Source organism: Pituophis catenifer, unplaced genomic scaffold (assembly GCF_029215685.1).
Source record: "Pituophis catenifer annectens isolate HBS135680 unplaced genomic scaffold, rPitCat1.0.hap2 SCAF_7, whole genome shotgun sequence".
NCBI classification, from domain to species: Eukaryota; Metazoa; Chordata; class Lepidosauria; order Squamata; family Colubridae; genus Pituophis; species Pituophis catenifer.
The window spans coordinates 23,192,817-23,214,485 of NW_027256887.1; the positions used below are offsets into that span (position 1 = coordinate 23,192,817).

The 21,669-nt window shown below is 35.3% G+C and overlaps 1 protein-coding gene across 1 annotated transcript in view; it reads right to left on the reverse strand.

The window, feature by feature from the left end:
• Window positions 1-1,971: 1,971 nt before the first annotated feature.
• The window catches only part of PTPRZ1 (protein tyrosine phosphatase receptor type Z1), a 120,409-nt gene continuing 100,711 nt past the window's right edge, over window positions 1,972-21,669 (reverse strand). Inside the window, exons 16-30 of the mRNA XM_070947947.1 lie at window positions 19,803-19,823; window positions 19,574-19,670; window positions 18,262-18,344; window positions 16,491-16,625; window positions 15,711-15,845; window positions 15,348-15,511; window positions 14,728-14,863; window positions 12,119-12,265; window positions 9,889-9,982; window positions 8,984-9,057; window positions 6,801-6,929; window positions 6,105-6,254; window positions 4,021-4,163; window positions 2,688-2,823; window positions 1,972-2,258 (exon numbers count right to left, since the gene is read on the reverse strand). Coding sequence (XP_070804048.1) covers window positions 2,118-2,258; window positions 2,688-2,823; window positions 4,021-4,163; window positions 6,105-6,254; window positions 6,801-6,929; window positions 8,984-9,057; window positions 9,889-9,982; window positions 12,119-12,265; window positions 14,728-14,863; window positions 15,348-15,511; window positions 15,711-15,845; window positions 16,491-16,625; window positions 18,262-18,344; window positions 19,574-19,670; window positions 19,803-19,823 — 1,785 coding nt within the window. The 3' untranslated portion in view covers window positions 1,972-2,117. The remainder of the gene's footprint in view (window positions 2,259-2,687; window positions 2,824-4,020; window positions 4,164-6,104; window positions 6,255-6,800; window positions 6,930-8,983; window positions 9,058-9,888; window positions 9,983-12,118; window positions 12,266-14,727; window positions 14,864-15,347; window positions 15,512-15,710; window positions 15,846-16,490; window positions 16,626-18,261; window positions 18,345-19,573; window positions 19,671-19,802; window positions 19,824-21,669) is intronic.

A 21,669-nucleotide genomic window follows, 5' to 3' on the forward strand; every position in this document is an offset into this window, starting at 1 on the left:
AGTAAAGTATTAACCGCAACTAAATCTCCTTAGCTTTTGAGATCACTCAATTTCAGTTAAAAAGAAAAGTACAGCTAGCCACAGAGTGGCTTGTTCACTAAAAGGAAGACCTTCTATGGTTTATGAATTGGATTTTTTTCCCCCAGAATTAATGAAGATTGGTCAAGTTGCTGCAATGTTACCAAATGTCAAAATGACTCTTAATGGATAAACTTATATATCCATAGCATTGGCCTCTTTTGCAGCTAAGGATGCACCTTAGAATGTTGCCTGATTTTGTAATGAAATATTTGGTTCTAACAATGAGAAATGAAGCACCAAGTTAAAATCAAAACATTTGGTTAACAATATGCCAGAAAGATATGTATTGGAATCATGAATCACTATTATCAATGAAATACTGGAAAATTTGCAAGCTTCATAGTGGTTGGACTGACATTTAGAAAAGGGACTATACAAGAATAATCTGAAAGTTTGCCTTTGTTAGGATTGTTTGCATCTCTGATATACTTATTTCCAAAATATATATGCCATTCAGTCCCCAAAAAAGATTCTAAGCCCTTTACAAATGCATATGTTTCTTGACATATAACTGTTTGTTTAACAATCATTCAAATTACAATAGCCTTGGGAAAAAATGTGATTTACAACCTGTCCTCAAAGTTACAGCTGTTGCACAGCCCCTTTGATCATGTGATCACAATTTGTCTGCTTGGCAATTGGCTTGAATTTACAACTGGTTGCAGTCAAGTGATCAGGACTTGCAACCTTTCCAGCTGGTTTCCAACAAGCAACATCAATTGAGGAAACCAGATTTGCTTAACAACCATGTGATTTGCTTAACAACAGTGATTCGTTTGATAGTGGTAAAGACAGCCGTAAAATCAGATCCAGTATGTGATGACTCACTTAACCACATTGTTTAGCAACTGAAATTCCAGTCCCAATCATAAGATCTACCTGTAATAATAATAATAAAAAAAAATGAAAGCAGCAAGGAAAGCACCATCATCCTAAAAACCCCTAGTAACAGTAAGATTTCTTTTTGAATAACATAGAGAGGGCAAATAGTCATCTTACTTGCCTCCAATCGGAAAAGGCCTTGCATAGGTGTCACCATATCAACAGTCCTTAAAAAACAGTAGCAGTTTGGAGGATCTGGGTGCCAAATTTAATCCTGTATCAAGGCCTGTGACCATTTTTCTGCCTTGCCAATATTTTGCTGCTGAAAAATGAAAAGGCATCTCTGAAGGTACAACGAGGGTCTTAAAGAGTGATGAGGCAGATTTTATTTTTGCTAAGTGTTCAATACAAGCTGAAATATTGATACTCATTTTTGTAATGTCGTGGATAAAAGCCATTGAAACAATGCTTAGTACAGACGTTATTTTCATAGAAACTTCGTATTTCAAAACAAGTATATTTCGATTTCCCACAAAAGTTAAAATTACATGCAGAAATAGTTACCATTTAGGATGCATGACAATATATCAGAAGCTACTAAAATTAAGAACAGGTAATGAACTACATCATTTTAACAATGCAATTACACAGAACTAGAAAACTGACTTTGTAGTAAAATATAAAAATCTACAATTATAAATATAAATTTGGTCCATGGAATCCACTCTAGAAATATTTACAATAAGTATCAGTTCTACTAAATGCCTACTAAAATCTTAAAATGTTGAATATTACAGAGAATATATTTACATTCTACCATATTAAAAGTTAAATTTCTAACAAAGGTATTAGGAGTGCTATAAATAACAGGGAATTGGATACTAAAATGTGTGTTGCTGAAAACTTCAGCATCTATAGTTATGATAAAATTTAAGTGAAAATGTAATCACAAAAATTAAAAACTAATACTGTAAAAGACTACATACCATTCTTAGAAACTGCAGAGTTCAGTAAAATTAGTTCAAACGTAACAAAATGCATTACGAGATTTTTTTCCAAAAAGGCACACATTGTTAATGCATTTGCAAGAAATGTTTATTCAAATCAAATGAAATAAAAAAAGATTATCTAATAGCTGGACATCACCCTGCCCCACGTAAAAAAAGGAAATATTTCCAGCTCTGAATAATTGCTCTGTCATATTTTGATTGAAGTCAAACTAATGATTCCAAGCTCTCGGCTGCACTGCCATCTGGTAAAGCTGAGCCATTACTGTCGATGGATATGGAGGGATTTTCTTCTTGCCTTGAACTAACAAGACTGAGGACAGTTTTGTACAAAAACTGGTAATGGTCCTAAAAGATTGTGGGTGGGTAGAAAATGATGGGACATTAGCGTAGCTTGTATGGATTACAAGAATCACTAACAGCACATTCAGTCACCAGGTAGTAAAAAACAAGCAACCACATGCTCAGGAGATGGTTGAAAGAGACACATCAATTTGTCGTCAACACAGAAAGGAGAGCATTTTCTTGGCCAAGAATAGTGCCTAGGTGATGGTAGGGAGAAAAGTGACATATTCAAAATAGTAAAAGTAGCTGTTCCTGAGTTATAGATCACGTATATCCATGTTCAGCAAATTGGCAAATTAATTGTTGCCAATATGAAGCAATACTAGCCCTGCTATTTTAAATACTTAAAATGAGATTTTATCTCTTTGGGAATGGAATTTCATCCCACAAAGAATGCAGTTTCATTATGCAGAGTAATTCTTGCCTACTTACAATATCTGTGAAGACTCCAGGTCTCATCAAATTGACCATCTTAGCTACATGATAAACATCCACACAACTTTCATTTTCTAGCTGATGCATAAGTGTTGTTAAAGCACAGAAGGTACCTGCTGTCACTCCTCCATGCCTTATGAAAAAAAAAATACATGAATGTACATCTAGAAAAAGGACATGCTTTACATTGTGATAAAATATACAGCTGCTTAATAAAAATGCCATTTAGGACTTCCTAGAAGGGTAGAGAATCAATCAAATGTGATTTATTTATGATCAACTACTGGTTCTAATTACTATTAGATGGGCATATCCACTTAAAAAAACATACTAAAGGGTTCACATTCTCTTATTTAAGAGCACCCTTAGTTATCTGCTTGATTGTTGCAGTTATGAAACATAAAAATATAAAAAAATAATGTACGCACACTACTTTTGGACCTTTTAACAACTGTATTATTATAAATCAGTAAATCTCTTGCCTTCTACTCCAGAACTATGCTTGCTGTTCTACCATCTTTATTTTTTTTCCTATTTCTCAAAATCATTTCTTGTATGTATTTCTTGGATCTATTTTGAAGCTGAATTAATGTCTTTGAGTTGACATGACAGTTAACTTTTCTGTGCCACTACAAATTTTATTATTATCGTTTTAAGTAGTTTTATATGCATGCTGTTTTAAATGTCCAAATACAGCAATAGACCATGTAAATACATTTCATTGCCTTAAATTACAGAGGATAGCGTTAGGGCACCTGACTAGAAAGTGGGAGGCCATGAGTTCTAGTCCCGCCTTAGCCAAGAATAACTTTGGGCCAGTCACTCTTTCTCAGCCCAACCCTCCTCATAGGGTGGTTGTTATGGGAAAAATAGAAGGAGGAAAGAGGAACTCAAGGTATGCTCACCACCTTTAGTTATTTGTAAAAATAATAAAGGCAGGATGCAAATAAATAAGTAAATAAAAAAAACTATTTTTTTCTAACAAAGCAATGACTGAATAATAAGAAATTATTAGTCATTGCTTTTGAATGATCTTTTACTTATAATGATTTTATTATTCTATTAAAGTGTTGCTATTTCTTTTCCACGTACTCTTAAACTGTTTTGCTCCATGGACAGTTCCCACGGATGCAATATACTGAAGTACTGGCAGAGTCAAGAGATGAGTCAAGAAGGCATTGTTAAGAGATTTTGAATACTGGCAATTTTTAAGTGAAAGAGAAATTTGGTTCCAATTTCTTTCTATACATATGACTTTTAATAAATCACAAATGCTGTACAAAACATACATAGAGATGCCAACAACTATTGAAATTGAATTAATACTTACTCATCATGCACAATCATAGGGCCATCTCTGTTGGAAGTTTCTTCTTTTATGATGCTTATAAGTTCAAAAGTTTTACTAATAGGGCTATCTGGATTTGGCCATTTTGGACACTGAAAGTGCCTCACTTCAAGAACGTAATCATCCTCAAAGATTAAAAAAAAAAATAATGCATTTAATTGATTCACATTTATGAAACAGGTGAATCGATACAACTGAAAAACATGTTTGGCTTGAAAATTTCCCACAGTTCTGTGAAAACGTATTTGCCCCCCTTTAGGATTTTCTGAATGGTGACAGATCTTTGCCACTAAATGCATCAGAATTACTGATATATAAAAGATTGAGTGAACAGAATCTCAACCTCCTCCTCAAATGTTTGGGTCATGTTTTATTTAGTTCATGAACAAATAATCCTAGACACATAATAATCCCAGTTAATCTACATTCCTTTAAGAAAACAGGAGTGACCTGCGTCAACTCTGTTTTATATAATTTTTTAGTTAATTCAAGTGAAATTCTCATCATGCAAAATCTAGATGCAAGTCATAATACCTCTGAAATTAACATTTTGAAAACCTAGATAAAAAATCACTGATGCCTTTCAATCTGGAAAATATTACAAAACTATTTCTAAAATTCTGGGGCTCTACTACTACTTTAAGACAATCTTAACATTGAGAATGTTTGGAAAAACAGTGAATTTTCCCAATTTTCCCATCCTGTTAAAATGAATAAAAAAGTGCAACATAAAAATTGAGAACATCAAGAGGACTGTAATCCTTTTTTTTTTTTGCTTTGCAAAAACCATTGCTTGCCAAGATGATTGCTTATCTCAGTTATTAAAAAGTATTTCTGTGGAGGAATGTTTTATGGAGAGATGAATCAAACATGCTCACATTTGGTCTACATTAGTATTGTTATGCTTTCTGGAAGCCAAATTCTGCGTTTTACAGTAAGACTTTTATACCAATTATGAAGCCTGGAAATACTGCCATGGGTTGTTAGGGTTGTTTTGCTGCCTTGGGAACTAGACATTTGGTCATCATTTAAGGAACCAAATTCTCTGCTTTATATCAGAGAATTAAAAGTACATGAGAAAATCAGGACATTAACAATTAACTGAATGGCCAGGTCAAATCAAAACCTAAACCTTATACTAATATTTTGACAGATTGTGAAATGAGATGCCCATGCTATAAAATTCTGAAATGATATTGAACTAAAACAGCTTGGTATGGAGTAATGGCCAGGGTTCTGATATAGGAATATAAAGAACTAATAACTAATTATGAGAAGCATACTAATCATTTAATTGTTAACTCACTGCCTTGAGTTACTTATAAGGTTATAAAATCTAATAAATAAATAAATGTGACTGAGATTACTGCACCTGAACAATTACTTTTTCATACTGTGTTTCTCTGAAAATAAGACCCTGTCTTATATTTTTTTGAATCCTGAAATAAGCGCTTGGCCTTATTGCCATGTGCTCAAAAACCCGATTGGGCTTATTATCAGGGGATGTCTTATTTTGGGGGAAACAGCGTACTTGTTCACTACATATTGGATCACGATGTATAAAATAAATTAAATAAGCATCAATGTGAATTATTCACTCAGACTCCTTTTCATATCAGCAAGAATTTCTGATAACATTAAATGGCAAAGTTAAATAAAAATTAAGAACCTCCAAAATGGTTAAATACAGGTAGTCCTTCACTTATGACCACAATAGATCCCACAATTTCTATTGTTAAGTGAGACATTTGTTAAGTGAGTTTCGCCCCATTTTACGACTCTCTTGCCACAGTTGTTAAACGAATCACCATAGTTGATAAATTAGGAACCGGGTTGTTAAGTGAATCTTGCTTTCCCATTGACTTTGCATAACAGAAGGTCTCAAGATCATATGACCTTGGGACACTGGAATGGTCATAAGTGACATTTGGAATTACAAAAATATAAATTACAGGGCTAGAAAGCAAGCTATTGTAATCCACCCATAAAAGCAACATGATCATCTGAGTTATGTTTGAATTCAAATGACAGTAATACTCTATTGTATAGTAGGAGAGCAAGTATACTTGTGTAGCTTCTAAAATGAAATCCTGGATTATGAGTTTCTCTTCATTGGATAAACATTTATGCTCTTCTGAAATCAGGCTGACTTTAAAGCTCTCACAATATATAGGATCTTCTTTGTTTGGCCAGTAGACAAATTCATCTTCTGCCTGCTAAAAGGAAAGGAAAAGAAACCCTTCAGATTTGCTATGAAGAAAAATAATGGTTATTTTAATAAATTAACTATGATGTAATTTAATTGCACATTCTAAAATAGGTCAGAATCATGATGATCTTAAGCTTTATGATTAAAATCAAGATTTTAAAAATATGTTTTAAAAGACATTGTCCTGGTTTTGTTTAATAAATCACTAATTTTTCAGTGCATTTTAAAGCATAAATACCAACTTTTAAACAAAGTTATCATGCTAACACATGCCAGGCAACAATTTCCTATCTCTTTTCTTATGACAGAAATATATTATCTTTCCAGAATTCTATCATTTTAAGTATTTTATTTTATTATCTCTATTATGTCCAAAAGACTATTTCCCATGTCTTCATTAAGATATTAGTAATGAGAAAAATGGTTTTTAATATCATTTTCTTATTTTTAACACCGAGTTCGCTAATCAGTAAAGCGATGAGATTCTGTTTCGTGATTAACAACTCTAGTAAGTAATAAAAATGCTGATGTGAAGCAAAGCATTTAATCTTACCATATTCTGACTATCAGGGAGCATAACAATTATTTGAGCATTGTGATCCCATATCATTTTCCAGAAATCTTTGATAGTGTGTAGCAAAGGATGTTGGGTAATAATGAATTCATTACTTTGATAATAACCCTGTAAAGAATACAAATTAAATTAAGGACACCCTGTTTCTTATAAGCATGTGTTTCTTATAAGGAGTGCTCTTCCTTTTAATAGGCTTGTGCTGTTTCTTCAAAGCCTCAGAAAAGGCATAATCTTATTAAAAGAAGGAAGATTCCTCCAGAAGATGAAGAACTAAACCAGTACATAGACCCCAGACTACTGCAGAAACACTTCAGAGGGTTTCTTGTTCAACCTTTTCCTTAACCTGTTTTATAACTACATGGTTTAGGGCAGTGGTTCTCAACCTTCCTAATGCCGCGACCCTTTAATACAGTTCCTCATGTTGTGGTGACTCCCAACCATAAAATTATTCCTAAAACCATCGAAAATATGTGTTTTCCGATGGTCTTAGGCGACCCTTGTGACCCCCAAAGGGGTCGCGACCCACAGGTTGAGAACCACTGGTTTAGGGAGTTTTTAAAATGGTTATATTGGCAAGGAAGAATATTCAATCAGTTTCATTTCTATGATAGCAAGTATGGATGACTGAGGATCTCCATAGACATTTACCTAAAAGTAAGTTTTTTTGACTATCTATGCAAGATGACCTACATCAGAATTATAATTTTACTAGTTCTCTATAAATATACTTTAAATTGGCTATATATTCAATTAGAGTGATACATAATTTGTGCTTTTGTTTTTAACTATTTTTAGCTGTTTATAAATTTTTAATTTCCCTTTTATTTTCTAGGGATTTTTTCCCACTGCTTTTTTTTCTCTTTAGTATAGTATAGTATAGTATAGTATAGTATAGTATAGTATAGTATAGTATAGTATAGTATAGTATAGTATAACACTGTGATGGCGAACCTATGGCACACATGCCAGAGGTGGCACACAGTGCCCACTCTGTGGGCACGTGAGCTGTTGCCCCAGTTCAGCTCCTCTGTGCATGCGCGCATGCATCCCACCAGCCAGCTGGTCTTCGGGTCTCTGCGCACATACGTGGGCGGGTGGGGCACATAAGGGGAGGTCGCACATGCATGCATGGGGAGTATGGCACATGTGGGGGGCCATGCACAGGGGGCAGGGCATGTGCAGGGCCTGCACACATGCATGGGGGATACATGCAGGGGCGCGCGTGTGCATTGCATTTTGGGGGGTTGGGAGCACGTGCATGCATTCGCGTGTGCATATGTGCGCTTTGGGTACTCAGTCTGGAAAAGGTTAGCCATCACTGGTATAGTATATACTCCTCCCATCACTGTACAGTTTATTAAAAACATTTAAAAATAAGAAAGCAAAACATCACAAAAAGGATGACAGAAATGACAAAACTCAATTGGTTGAAGTCTTTGTGTTGAAAAATTAGTCTGAATTGTGTTTCTGTGGTATTTTTCCTCTTCCTTTTATTGTGTTTGTTTTTATATTTTTTCCTCTTTTAATACTGACCCATGGAACACTTTCAGATTGCACCATGGATTTTCAGTGAGACTGATTATTTAGCTCTGCTTTCCTTCCAAAAGTTACAAAACAGGTAAATTAAGGTTCCCAAAGTTGATGCCTTTCATTAAAAAGACCCCAATATGAACCTGCAGTCCCTGGTCTCTATGTCCTTTCAGTCTGTGATCAGTGGGAAGAGAGTGAGCTGGAGGGGAGGGGATTGCTTAAAGCTGCTGTTACTCCATCCTGGGGTTGGGATGGTTCAAAAAGCTACAAATAAATATTAAACTGTCACATCCAATTATAAATAGCTACTGTTTCCTAACTTAAGGACTGGCATGGATTTCTGAATAACTCTTCAACTTAAAGAAAGCTGTGTCATGATATCAAAGCCAAATATTGTGTAATATTGTGCTGGTCCTTACATTTTACTTGATTACACATGTATTCAACCTATGGATGCCACTTCACACAAGATAATTGCAACTCTTTGGTGTTCTCCTTGCCTTATCTAGGCTTGTTGCTGGTTTGTTTGGTCAAATGGGCAGGCCATGGCTGAGACAAAGAAAGTTCCTCAGAAAGCTGACACCAATGTGTAGATCAATTCAAATTGCAGTGTGATTTACAAGGTAACTCACCATAATATAGGAAGCATTAATGTAATCAGTGCCCTCACCAGACAATGATGAAATACCAACTCTAGATCTTTCCACTGTAACACAAAGATAAGAATTTATTGGGGCGTGTGCTGCCAAACACCAACCATTTTCTGACATATATTTTAAAATTCTCCAAATCAGAGAAACTGGAGGAGCACTGCTATTAACACAGGAACCAATATCTGGAGCTATATCTATTGTAATTATTTTACCGAGAGGCCTGGTTTCTTGAGATCTGGAAGAATAATAGGGCCTTCCTTTCTTTCATCCTTCCATCTAAGCAAATGATACATTTGGGATCATTTGTACATTGGATCCATACATTTTATCCCTTCAGATTAAGTTATGGTAAATTGATCCTCCTCCATTTAATAATGTGTGAATGGTCTGTAAATTATCAGAAGGAATCTTTCTTTCTTTCTTTCTTTCTTTTCCTTCCTTCCTTCCTTCCTTCCTTCCTTCCTTCCTTATTTTCCTTCCTTCCTTCCTACTAAAAGTGCATGAAATACAAAACTGAAAAGAGAGAGTTTGGGATGATCTGAGTTACATTATCTGAAATGTACAGTTTTTCATAAATGCATTGTCATTTCAAGGTGCATCCATCTTATTCATTTTGAATTATATCTATTTAGACTTATACAGAAAAATACTAAAAGTTAATATAAATAATTACTGGTACTTATCACAAATTTTAGTATACTGCATAGCTAACTTCAGACTTTCAGGTCACAAATATTAAAAAGAGAAAGTAAAAAACAGCAGATTTGTTTTCCCCAAACTTCCTTTATCATGATATACTTCTGGTATACTAATAATAACTGCAATAAAATCACTGTCCTAATTTTGTGGTTATGTTTCGTGAATTTTGTTTTTGACAAACCTACCAGGAATTATAGATGAAGTCCTGTTCTTTTCTCTGTTGCACTGTTTCAAGGCAGTAGAATAATCACACTGCTGTATATTTGATTGGTTCAGAAGCTGAATAAATACATACATAATAGTATTAATAATAAATGAACAACTGTAGTACCACTTGAATACTATTGGCATTGACAAAATTACCGTCAGACAATTGCCAAAGGGAGCTTTATTCCAAACAGATTACATCCTGCGATGATACCTTTAACGCCATCAAATATCCACACCTGCCTATTCCAGGTCCTTGGGAAGGACTTGATAGATAAATAAATATGCCAAACCCAGTCTGAACATCTGGCTGACTTTGCTGACTATGAACCATAATAATAAAGAAGGGTTGCTTTAGGTGGACAATGCATATTTCCCTTTATCCTCTTAACTCAGAATAGTTAAGGTTTATTGCCTTTAACATGACTGCAATACTTCTGCATAAAAGCTATTGACCTACATCCAGCTCCCCAGCTACCAGGATACACACATGGACCACATAAAATGTTCGATCCAGCCATCTATAATTTTTCTAAATCTCAAGTTATACTAAACATTCATCCACAAAAAAAGTAAAATAGGTTAATGATGGAATTCTAAAGTACAATAAATTTATTTATATTCTGCCTTTGTTATTTATAGAAATAACTCAAGGCAGCCAATGCCCCTTCCTTCTCTTATTCTCCCCACACCCACCCTCTGAAGTGAGTTGGGCTGAGAGAGAATGACTGGCCTAAAGTCACCCAGATGGCTTTCATGCATAAGGTGAGACTAGAACTCATGAACTCCCAGTTCCTGACCTAGTGCTTTAACCACATGACTTAACTGGCCTTCAGTGAAAGAGGTTTTGTAATTAGTGGTACAGTTTAAGATACAAAGCAGTTGATGAGGATTAAATATAATAGATAATTAGAACTGCAGAAAAAACAATTACTACCAACCTGCCTTCCATTGAGGACCCGTATACTGCACGAGTCAAAAAGAGGGCTGTGAAAATATTTACAGACCCCTCACATCCTGGACATAAACTGTTTCAACTCCTGCCCTCAAAATGATGTTATAGAGCACTGCACACCAAAACAATTAGACACAACACTGTCAAACTATTCACTAAGTCTGCATTACTATTACTATTAGTCTTCTCATCGTTCCTATCACCCATCTCCTCCCACTTATGACTGCATGACTGTAACTTTTTTGCTTATATCCTTATGATTTATATTGATATTGTTTCCTAGTATGATTTGATTGCTTATTTGTACCCTATGACTATCATTAAGTGTTGTACCTATGATTCTTGACAAATGTATCTTTTCTTTTTATGTACACTGAGAGCATATGCACCAAAGACAAATTCCTTGTGTATCCAATCACACTTGGCCAATAAAGAATTCTATTCTATTCTATTCTATTCTATTCTATTCTATTCTATTCTATTCTATTCTATTCTATTCTATTCTATTCTATTCTATTCTATTCTATTCCATTCCATTCCATTCCATTCCATTCCATTCCATTCTATATCATCATCTGGGTTCTATAGCAGCAACTGGGACATGGTGTATCTATAAAGATACTGCTTACTATCAAGTATATTCATTGCCATAGATAGCCAGATTATTATTATTCTTTTTCACTTCAATATATATATTTCATTTTTTACAAACAGCCTAAGTGATCCAAGCATCAGGGAGGAAAAGCAAATTCCATTTTATTCCTGATAGGTATTGCAACTGCAATATTGGAAAAATGACAAAACTTGTGATGTGATGTCAAAATGCAAACCCTGGAGTTTTCTCTTGCATCCCAATATTGTACACATCTGTGTAGGTCATATCAATTGTGTTATGAAGTCATAACAGACATTTTGTCATGTTCTGCTTAATCGGCAGACCCCAGAAACACATGGTAATGGTACTATGATTTCAGTGAGTCAAAATGTTAGGCAGCAAAAGCACAGAGTATCTCTCTATGGCTGGCAAGTAGTGTGAACTTTGTTGGTTTGTTTATAAATTTATATAGTTGCCCAACTCACACACAGTGATATTAGCATGCAGAAGGCACAGAACAAAATGCCAGGTAGTTAGAGGTAAATAGTTAGAGTATGCCAGAGGTAAACTGGCATACTTCACATGGCAGTATTTGCAACACAGTTGAGGAAACAGCTGAGGCTGAATTGCCAATTTCTTGAAATCCAAACAGCCTCACCTTGAACTGTTTCTCTAATCTTGTCTTTCCCATTGGTCCTGGTATTAAGAGTGAATTCACATAGGCATGAATGTGATTTTCGGGTACTTCTGTTTCTTTGCTTAGTATGGCTTCCACAAGTGCATCATGAATGAAGATGTACTGTTCCTGATTTACAACATGAAGAAATAGTCTTGGTCATAGCATTAATATTTATTGTGATTCAATGCCAGTTAATTTAGGCTACGTCCTACTATAAACTATTCAGCAGAACAGACTAACAATTATATACATTTTATTCCAAAGTTGGAAATGTTTTCTACAGTTACAACAATTATAGAGATTGCTACAGTACCATGCTGTAATGTATATATAATGTAATGTATTATTCATTACTGATCACAGGAGGCATCAACAAACTATAAGGTGTGTAATGTTTTATTTTTGTTAGAACTTGTCAGTCATATGTAGTCTCCTGTGTTTGGACTATCTTGAGGACTTAGTACAAGCAAATAAAAAAGGAAGGTACCATTCGTAGCATCAATGCAGGTACTCCTTGACTTACAACCAATTATTTAGCAACCATTTAAAATTACAACGGCATTGAAAACAAGTGACTTACAATCATTCCTCGCACTTACAACCATTGCAGCATCCCCATGGTTACATGGTCAAAATTTGGATACTTGGAAACCGACATGTATTTATGACGGTTGCATATCCCGGTGTCATGCAATTGCCTCTTATGATCTTTCCAATCAGCTTTAAGAAGCAAAGTCAATTTGGATTTGCTTAATCACTGCATTTAATAACTGCAATGATTCACTTAAAAAACATAGCATAAAAGGTCATAAAATCAGACACAACTCACTTAACAACCACTTTGATGAGCAATGGAAATTTTTGTGCCAGTTGTGGTCATCATGAATTACCGGTACCTTTAATTACTATACTATTTTCATACATATATATTTACAGGTATATAAGAATAGTTTGAACAGTGCTATATTTTAAATCCACCCCAGAACTGATCTGCATGACAAATTTTTAGTTTTTTATTTTAGATCTAGAACACAAAAGGTAATAAAAAGGTCTCAGTAAGATGTGATATGGAAACACTATAATAGTAACATAAGGTGCCAAGAAAGATCAGTTTAATGTTCCTGATACTGTCTCCACTGTTCATGTAAACACATTTCGGATTTCTTCTAATTATTGAAGTTGCAGAGCAAAAACCAGGGAGCTGATACTGATTTTATCTTATAAAATGATATAGGCATTTTCTACACTTCCCTTATAATAGCTTTCAAAATATGGCTCCAGTACACATAAAAAAAATCAGGGGGAACTTCGATAGCACCAGTGTGGATGCCACCTCCTTTTTTGCCCACATGCCACTGCAATGTAAAATGTGGATGAAGCCCACAAGTTTTTTTTTTTAATTTGATTTATATGCCGCCCTTCTCCGGAGACTCAGGGCGGCTTACAATGCGTTAAGCAATAGCCTTCATACTTTTGTGTATTTATACAAAGTCAGCTTATTGCCCCCACAAACTGGGTCCTCAATTTACCCACCTTAGAAAGGATGGAAGGCTGAGTCGACCTTGAGCCTGGTGAGAATTGAACTCGCAGTAATTGCAGGCAGCTGGATGTTAAATGCTGCCTTAGGAGGCATTAGCCTCCTACGCCACTCAGGCAAGTAAAATATGCTCATGCCAATTTTCTGTGATAGAATAGATTTTAATTAATTTCTCTAATATATTTCTCTAATACACTGAAAAGGTTACAGGTAACCCTTGACTAACAACAATAATTCTGCCTGGAATTGTGGACATAAGATATTGGCAGTCATTCAGTGGGTCACCACATGACCATCCCTGATTTTATGACCTTTTTATGGCAGTCATTAAGAGAACATTGTGGTAATTAAGTGAATGCTGTAGTCATTAAATGCACCCATTGTATCCAATGGGCCTTTTTTATTGGAAACTGGAAGTAAACATTGGTTTCTGGCAAAAAGCTGGAATTCATGGTCAAGTGACTATGGGACGCTGCAAATGGCTGTAAATTGCCAAATGGTCAAAATGCAATCATGTGACTATGCAGCCATTGTAACCTCAAATGATCCCTAAGTATCTGGTCATAAGTTAATGACTATATATATATATATATATTAGTGCAAAATGACTACTGGCATAAGCCTGATGATGGCAGATGGGATTCTGCCGAAACGTCGCTTCTACCCTTTTAGGGATATATCCACAATTACACGGGAAGAAACCCGAAATATTAACTATACACACACACACACACACACACACACACACACACACACACACACACACACACACACACACACACATATATATATATATATATATATATATATATATATATATATATATATATATATATATATATATATTGAAACTAATCAGTTTTCAGGTGGTTATGTTACCTGTATTTTTTTTTTGTGAGGCAGGGGAGCCATTTTATAACAGGGCTCTGTAACCGGTATTGGAACCATAGAATATTTTAATTTGCCTCTTTTAAATCCATTTCAAAAGTTACCTTTGTGAATTTTCATGATACAACATGGACAACCTAAGCAAAGCAAACCATTTTCGTACCTCTGTCTGCACCAAATAATTCCTTTGTGTTCGAATATGCTTCAGGAACCCAAATATGTTGACAGTCCCTTCATGTTGAATTTGCTGGAGCATGCTGTCTAATACTATGTATGTGCCTGTCCTTCCAACACCAGCACTGTTAAACATTAAAAATGAAGAATATATATAAATCTGAGAAAAAGCATTAATACGACTATTCAGATCAATTCATTCACAACAGGAGTCACCTGCAGAAGAAAGGCCTTGATACTTCCTTATATCTAGTTGAAAACAACATTTTACACTTTATGATTCAAAATCTGCTTTGTTAAAGTGAAACCTAAATGAGAAAGCCAAGTTATAAAGCAGACTGAAGTTCACTTGAATTGAAAGCATTAAGAAAATATACTGTGTTTCCCCGCAAATAAAACCCTGTCTTATATTTTTTTTGAACCCTGAAATAAGCGCTTGGCTTTATTGCCATATGCTCAAAAGCCCAATTGGGCTTAATATCAGGGGATGTCTTAATTTGAGGGAAACAGGGTAGCTTGCTTATGGAGAGATTCATTATGTTTTTGCTAATAATTAAAAGGAGAAAAGGGGAATAAATATCTAACGAGTGAAAGATGAGAACCACAGACCTGCAATGAACCACCACAGGACCTACAGCATGTCGTTTAGCATAGGATGCCTTTCGAACAAATGTCAGCACTGGCAACGTGTACTCAGGAACTCCCATGTCAGGCCACTGAGTATAATGATACTGAGAAACTAAACGACCACTTGACCTTCCTTTTTGGGAGCCCTATGACATAGAATAAAAATTAAATCAACAGCATTTATATTTATTTTATAGTTTTGTGAAGTCACATCTCTCACAATGTGACTCTGGCAATCTACAAAATTGAGTATGGTATTATTATTCAAGACAATACAATACAAAGCAAAACCAACAGATCCCAACAAAATCGAAAACATAAGCAACAACCAACTGGAATATCTACCTTTTTCACTTTGGTGTTCCTGATAGTGAAATTCCTCACGGTGTAGTAGGCAAGAACATGAATGCTCTTTTGTGTCACCAGAAAATTTCCATATTCTTCACTGCCATCAGCAGGCCAGTACTGATCACATTTTCTCTGGCAGCCAAGAAATATACAACGTTAATATGGAAAGGATGCTTTAAAGCATTATTTTAACTAGCAAACTGTCCGAGCGTGTGTATTTAAATATCTCTAGTGCTAAGTGACTACATTATATAAAGGGTCTGTGAAGGCTGTTATTTTTCCCCAGACTTTGGAATTTTAAAATATTTTATCTGATTTGAATGGAAATGGCATGGAAATGGCCAATCGTGTTTGAAAAATAGTATTAAATTAGATTACTTTCAATCAAGGATTAATTTTTTCTTTCCAACTTTCTTCAATGTTTTTATTAATTTTCTAGAATTATGGAATTCACCAATACAAATGAAAATAAGATCAAATCCAGACTTCTGCCTTCAAGATTCCTGGAGATGTAGTTATCACTTTTGAAAGCTAGAGAGAGAGAGGATTTTATTAAGAGCAGATTTCAAAAAAATTCTTTCTCAACTGAATTTGAACAGCTCAGGTTTTCTAATGACTAATATTAATATTTCAAATATTTCAAGCCTATGTGTGTTTATTTAAAATGAACCTGCTCTGTTCCATGAGTTTATCACTAGAAAGCATTCAATTAATAGGTTTTATTGAGAAGTTCATACAACATATAAAGCTAAAGAATATTAACTAAGAGGTTTATACCCGTCCTTTCTCAACAAGGTTCGTTATCATTACAATGACTTCCACATTATGTTCCCATATCATTCTCCAGAAATCTTCCGCTGTTGATTTTAAAGGGCCTTGAGCTGCAATATAAGCTTTGGGTCTGTTGTAGCCCTGCATGAAATAAAGCAAAGAAGACAGTTTATGATAGGACAATGACATATGGTTCTTTTTAATGAAATGGTAGCTTCGGGCAATCCTCTACGAAATATATTCATTTTTTATGGATTGAGAAATAAAAATTACACCTTTTTCTTGGACTGAGGTTATAGTTGAGGATGTAATGTTAAATATTGCTTAGCATAGATTTCTCAGACTTTCAGGCTGAACTGGATTGATGATTGGCTCTCTCATCCTTTTACACAGTTTTTTTTCAAAAGGGATGAAATCCAGCAGGTTCTGATAGGTTCTGGAGAACCGGTAGCAGAAATTCTGAGTAGTTTGGAGAACTGGTAGCGGAAATTTTGAGTAGTTAGGAGAACCGGCAAATGACATCTCTGGCTGGTCCCAGTGAGGTGGGAATGGAGATTTTTCAATATTCTTCCCCCAGGAGTGGGGAGGGAATGGGGATTTTGCAGTATCCTTCCCCTGGAGTGGGGAGGGAATGGGGATTTTGCAGTATCCTTCCCCTGCCATGCCCACCAAGCCACGCCCACAGAACCGGTAGTAAAAAAAATTGGATTTCACCACTGGAATAACATGAACGGGTATGTGACAGACCAATATTTTATGTAAATTTGTTCCATTTGCTAACCAACTGCTATTTGACCCATGAAGTAAACACCAATATGCAATTTATCTTAAACAGGAGAAAAAAGAAAGAAAGAAAGAAAGATAGAAAGAAAGAATTAAAGGAAGGAAGGAAGGAAGGAAGGAAGGAAGGAAGGAAGGAAGGAAGGAAGGAAGGAAGAAATCTTTTGAGTAACTGGGACCTTTAAAACTACAGGTTCTAGGCATGGGGAGACTTGATTTAATCCATCAAAAGGCTTTTGATATACAGTATTAATGCTAATCTGAAGCTAATATTCAAGGAATTACTTCAAAATGTATAAGACTATCCACACACACCATTTTGAGATTATATGTATAAAAATAATTATGTAGAAAAGCAGATAAATAATGGTGTCCTCACACAAACACAATGAGTCATATGCATGGACCAGACATCAGGGTGAAAATATGCAATGGCAGCATTTGTGTGATGACTTCATTTTGAATGTCATTTGGGTGTCACTATAGTTTTTGCATATGCCATTGTATCAACACATACTTAATGGCAGCTTTGGATCTGCTTTTAAGGTTCACGTATCAAATTGTGGAGAGGAAAAGGGGATTATAATAAATATATTGTTTTTTACAGTGCATATTCTTTTATACAAAGAATGGGATAAAGATGTAAGATCTCTCCATCCTCCTCAACAAATATTCTCTAAAGCAATGTTTCTTAACCTTGGCAAGTTTAAGAGATGTGGACTTTAGCTCCCCAAATTCCACCAGCCAGCAGAAAAACACTGCTCTAAAGAATACATTTTCTTAATGTTCTTAATTTATTTTATTGGTTCGGTGACTTAAGCTCTCAGCTGGGTCTCTTTTTTTCTTTTTCTCAGCAACTTGGTATACTTCTTTCCAGTTTCTTATTGTTTCCAGTGCTGGAAAAGGGGAAATCTTTCAGCGATCCAAGGTCAAAACTCACACAGAATGCTGAATAAACAAAAATAAAAGAGCCATATGTGGGAAGATGCAAACTTACATCAACATAATTGGCATTAATATAGTCAGTAGGTTTTCCATCCTTGTCTGAAAGTTGGGTAAGTTTAACTCTGCTATGATCATCTACATTGGAAAGAAAGTGAAAATAAGAATGTTTTAGCAACAGGAATAATAGTCTTTCTTAACAGTGAACTACTAAAATTAAAAAAATCAGAAATTATTTATAGTGCATCCACTATCCTACTTACTAAACATAATACAATAAGGTGAAAACAAACCAAAATAAAAATATACAGGACTCGAAGAGAGAGTGTAATTGCTTTCGGTAGAGGTTTTTTTTGGCTATATATGAAAGCTTCTATGTGAGTTTTTAGTGAAATATTCCTTTTGTAGATGATCTACACTGTTCCTAGAGAAACAAAAGATTCCTTGGGGTAACTAGAGAGGGAAGAGGTTGCTTTCTGTTCTGTACATATTGACTTATACATGCACTAGCTGAATACCCGTGCTCTGTTACAAAACTATGTGATCGGGCTTGATAAATCGACACTTACAGCTTAAAAATTAATGAATAGTTATGATTGACCTCTCCTCTCCCTCAGCCTTGCCCCACAGAAACATCTCCTATCCTATCCCCTTCTCTCCTTCAGGCTTGCCCCACAGAAGCCTCCCCTATCCTATCCCCTTCTCCCCCTGAGGCTTGCCTCACAGAAGCCTATCCTATCCTATCCTATCCCCCTTCTCTCCCTCAGGCTTGTCCCACAGAAGTCTCCTCTATCCTATCCACTGCTTGCTGCTGTGAAAGTAAAACTGAAACTCCTCTCCTCTGTTTGTGTTTTGCATTTGGAGCAGATTTCTTTTCAGGTGGTGAGGGGGAGTAGAACTTAGCATCAGAGCCTGTTAATAATAATAATATAGGAAATACTAATGTTCTAATGGTCATTTCAAAAAATCGTTTCTTAGTGAGCACCTAGAAGCCAAGAGGAACATACGTGGCAAATTTCAAGTTTGTAGGCTTTACGGTTCTGGAGATTTTGTGATGATTTGTGAGTGGTATTTCACACACACACACACACACACACACACACACACACACACACTATCATTTAAACCAAACTGTTACAATTTTTAAAAAAAAGTTTCATTGGAATACCCAAACATAGTATAGTTATCTGTTTATACCTCATCTTCCTTCTCTAGCAAATAGTCAAGATGGCTTCTCCAATTACATAGAAATATAGCAGCTAATTTATATCATATTTCTTAACATTAACAACTTTAGGATGGACTTCAAGTTGTAGAATTTCTCAGCATATTACTGTTTACAATAAATAATATGTAGAATTACTTACAGGCAACAATATTTATGTATCTATTCTTATTCTTGTTATCTGGATGATTAGAACTGTCTGATGTAATACCTAGATCTACTGTGCAACTCTGGATTTCCTGAAAAAAAGAAAATAGAAACATGCTGCTGAATACACATGTATATTTGCATACATGGCCCCACCCCACCAAATATTCACATCTTGCCACTATTTCTTTACTAAAATAAGATTTGTTTAAATAATTCCTTACCTGATAAAACTCTTTCAGTGTCTAATGAAGGAATGAATGCAAAAATAAAAATAAATCAAATTTCACAGCACACAAATGAATGTTTATATATTACAAATACAATGGAAAGCAGTTATGGTTATGAGATACACATATATACGATAGATATATACATGTTGATAATTGAATATTGCTGAGTATTTCCAATAATAAGGCATGCAATTAAAATCATTTTGAAACATAATTTTACTGGCTAGATCAGGGGTGTCAAACTTGATTTCATTGAGGGCCACATCAGGGTTGTGCTTGACCTTGGGGGTGTGTGGCCAGAATGGGCATGGCCAGCTTGACGTCACTCATGTCAGGGGGCGCCTGTGGTGGCCCGAGTCCCCTGACAGCGAAAATGGACTACCGAGCTCTGTTTTCAGTTGGGACATCCTCCTGCAACCCTCTACCAGCAAAAATGGAGCTCACACGTGGCCCTCCCAAGCTCTGTTTTCGCTGGCAGAGGCACCGCAGGCTGCTCCTTCACTGTTTCCAGAGTGGCCCCATGGGCCAGATCTAAGCACCCTGCAGGCTGGATCTGGCCCGCAGTTCATGAGTTTGACCCCCCCTGGCCTAGATGTATAATACAATGTTCATTGAAGTCAGTGGAAATACATCATTTTGCTATCATAGGTTGTTTTCAATGCATAATGCGTAAAAATGCTTGTGATTTTTCAGTAGTATTGTCTTAAACAGAAAGTTGGTAAATGCAAACTTGTTTTGCAAATAAAAATATTAATGGCAACGTTTCCATTAAAACATGCAAATAATGTCATGCATAGAACTGGTAAAATATATGAACTGCAAATGAAGTTAAATTTCTATTTCACTGATGCAAGACACAGAAATTAGGTATCTAATGGGGTTACTTTTAATGTTTTCAATGCTTTATAGCAATACTATTCATGCATTGCTTTCTAGAGAAGAAAATCATGATGTATACATGTATTCTTATGAAACTAATATGACACACCGGAAGTCTCACAAATATAAGATGCGAAACTGAATAAGGTAAAATTCAATGTATTATTCTGTTATATATTGATCAAGACTTCCAAATGTTTCTCTTTTCCTGTACTCCGAGCACACTCTGTTTAAGTATAGTGAACAAAACCATTTTACTTCCATATTTATTATTCAGAATTAAGGTCAGAAGCAGCAGTTCAGGTGCGACATGCCAATTATGTCAAAACCCAACAACTACTCAGCTTCAAGAGCATAAAGTACAGAATGAGAAGTCCAGTGAAAAAGGAGAAAGAGCAGAAGAAAAAGTAAGAGGTTTAAACTACAGTACTGTGGGTCTAAAAGAGAACTGTACTTAAACACAGAGGGTAATTAATTGAACTATGTCAAATGAAAGAGTTCAACGGAGTTCACATTTAGCAGATACTGCAGTTAGGAATTTGATTTTTAGCCAGGTCCTCATCCATGTGCCTCACACCTATGAAACGTATAACACATGAAATGGGAGTACAGGACAATAATAAGTTTGAGATGGGGAGATTTATAGGAGACTGTCAGAATAAAACTTCCTCTTCAAATGTTCCACGTGCAGAAAGGCTCAAACATAGTTTCTTGTACTTTTTTTAGTTAGTTCTTATGTGTACTTTTTGCAGCGTTATTACTACAGTTTTCTACTATAGTAATTAAAAGTGTGGTTCAACCCCACATAAGCCTAGATATTCTTTTCATACAGAAACTACTCAACTTGATCCTTGCCACATACCCAATCCACTTTGTGCTCATCATAACATGGCTGAGATTAAACATTTCTTTTCCATATATAAATATGGACATTTCACAATTCATTCTTTTAATTCAGAAAATCTGATTTTTTTTTCAC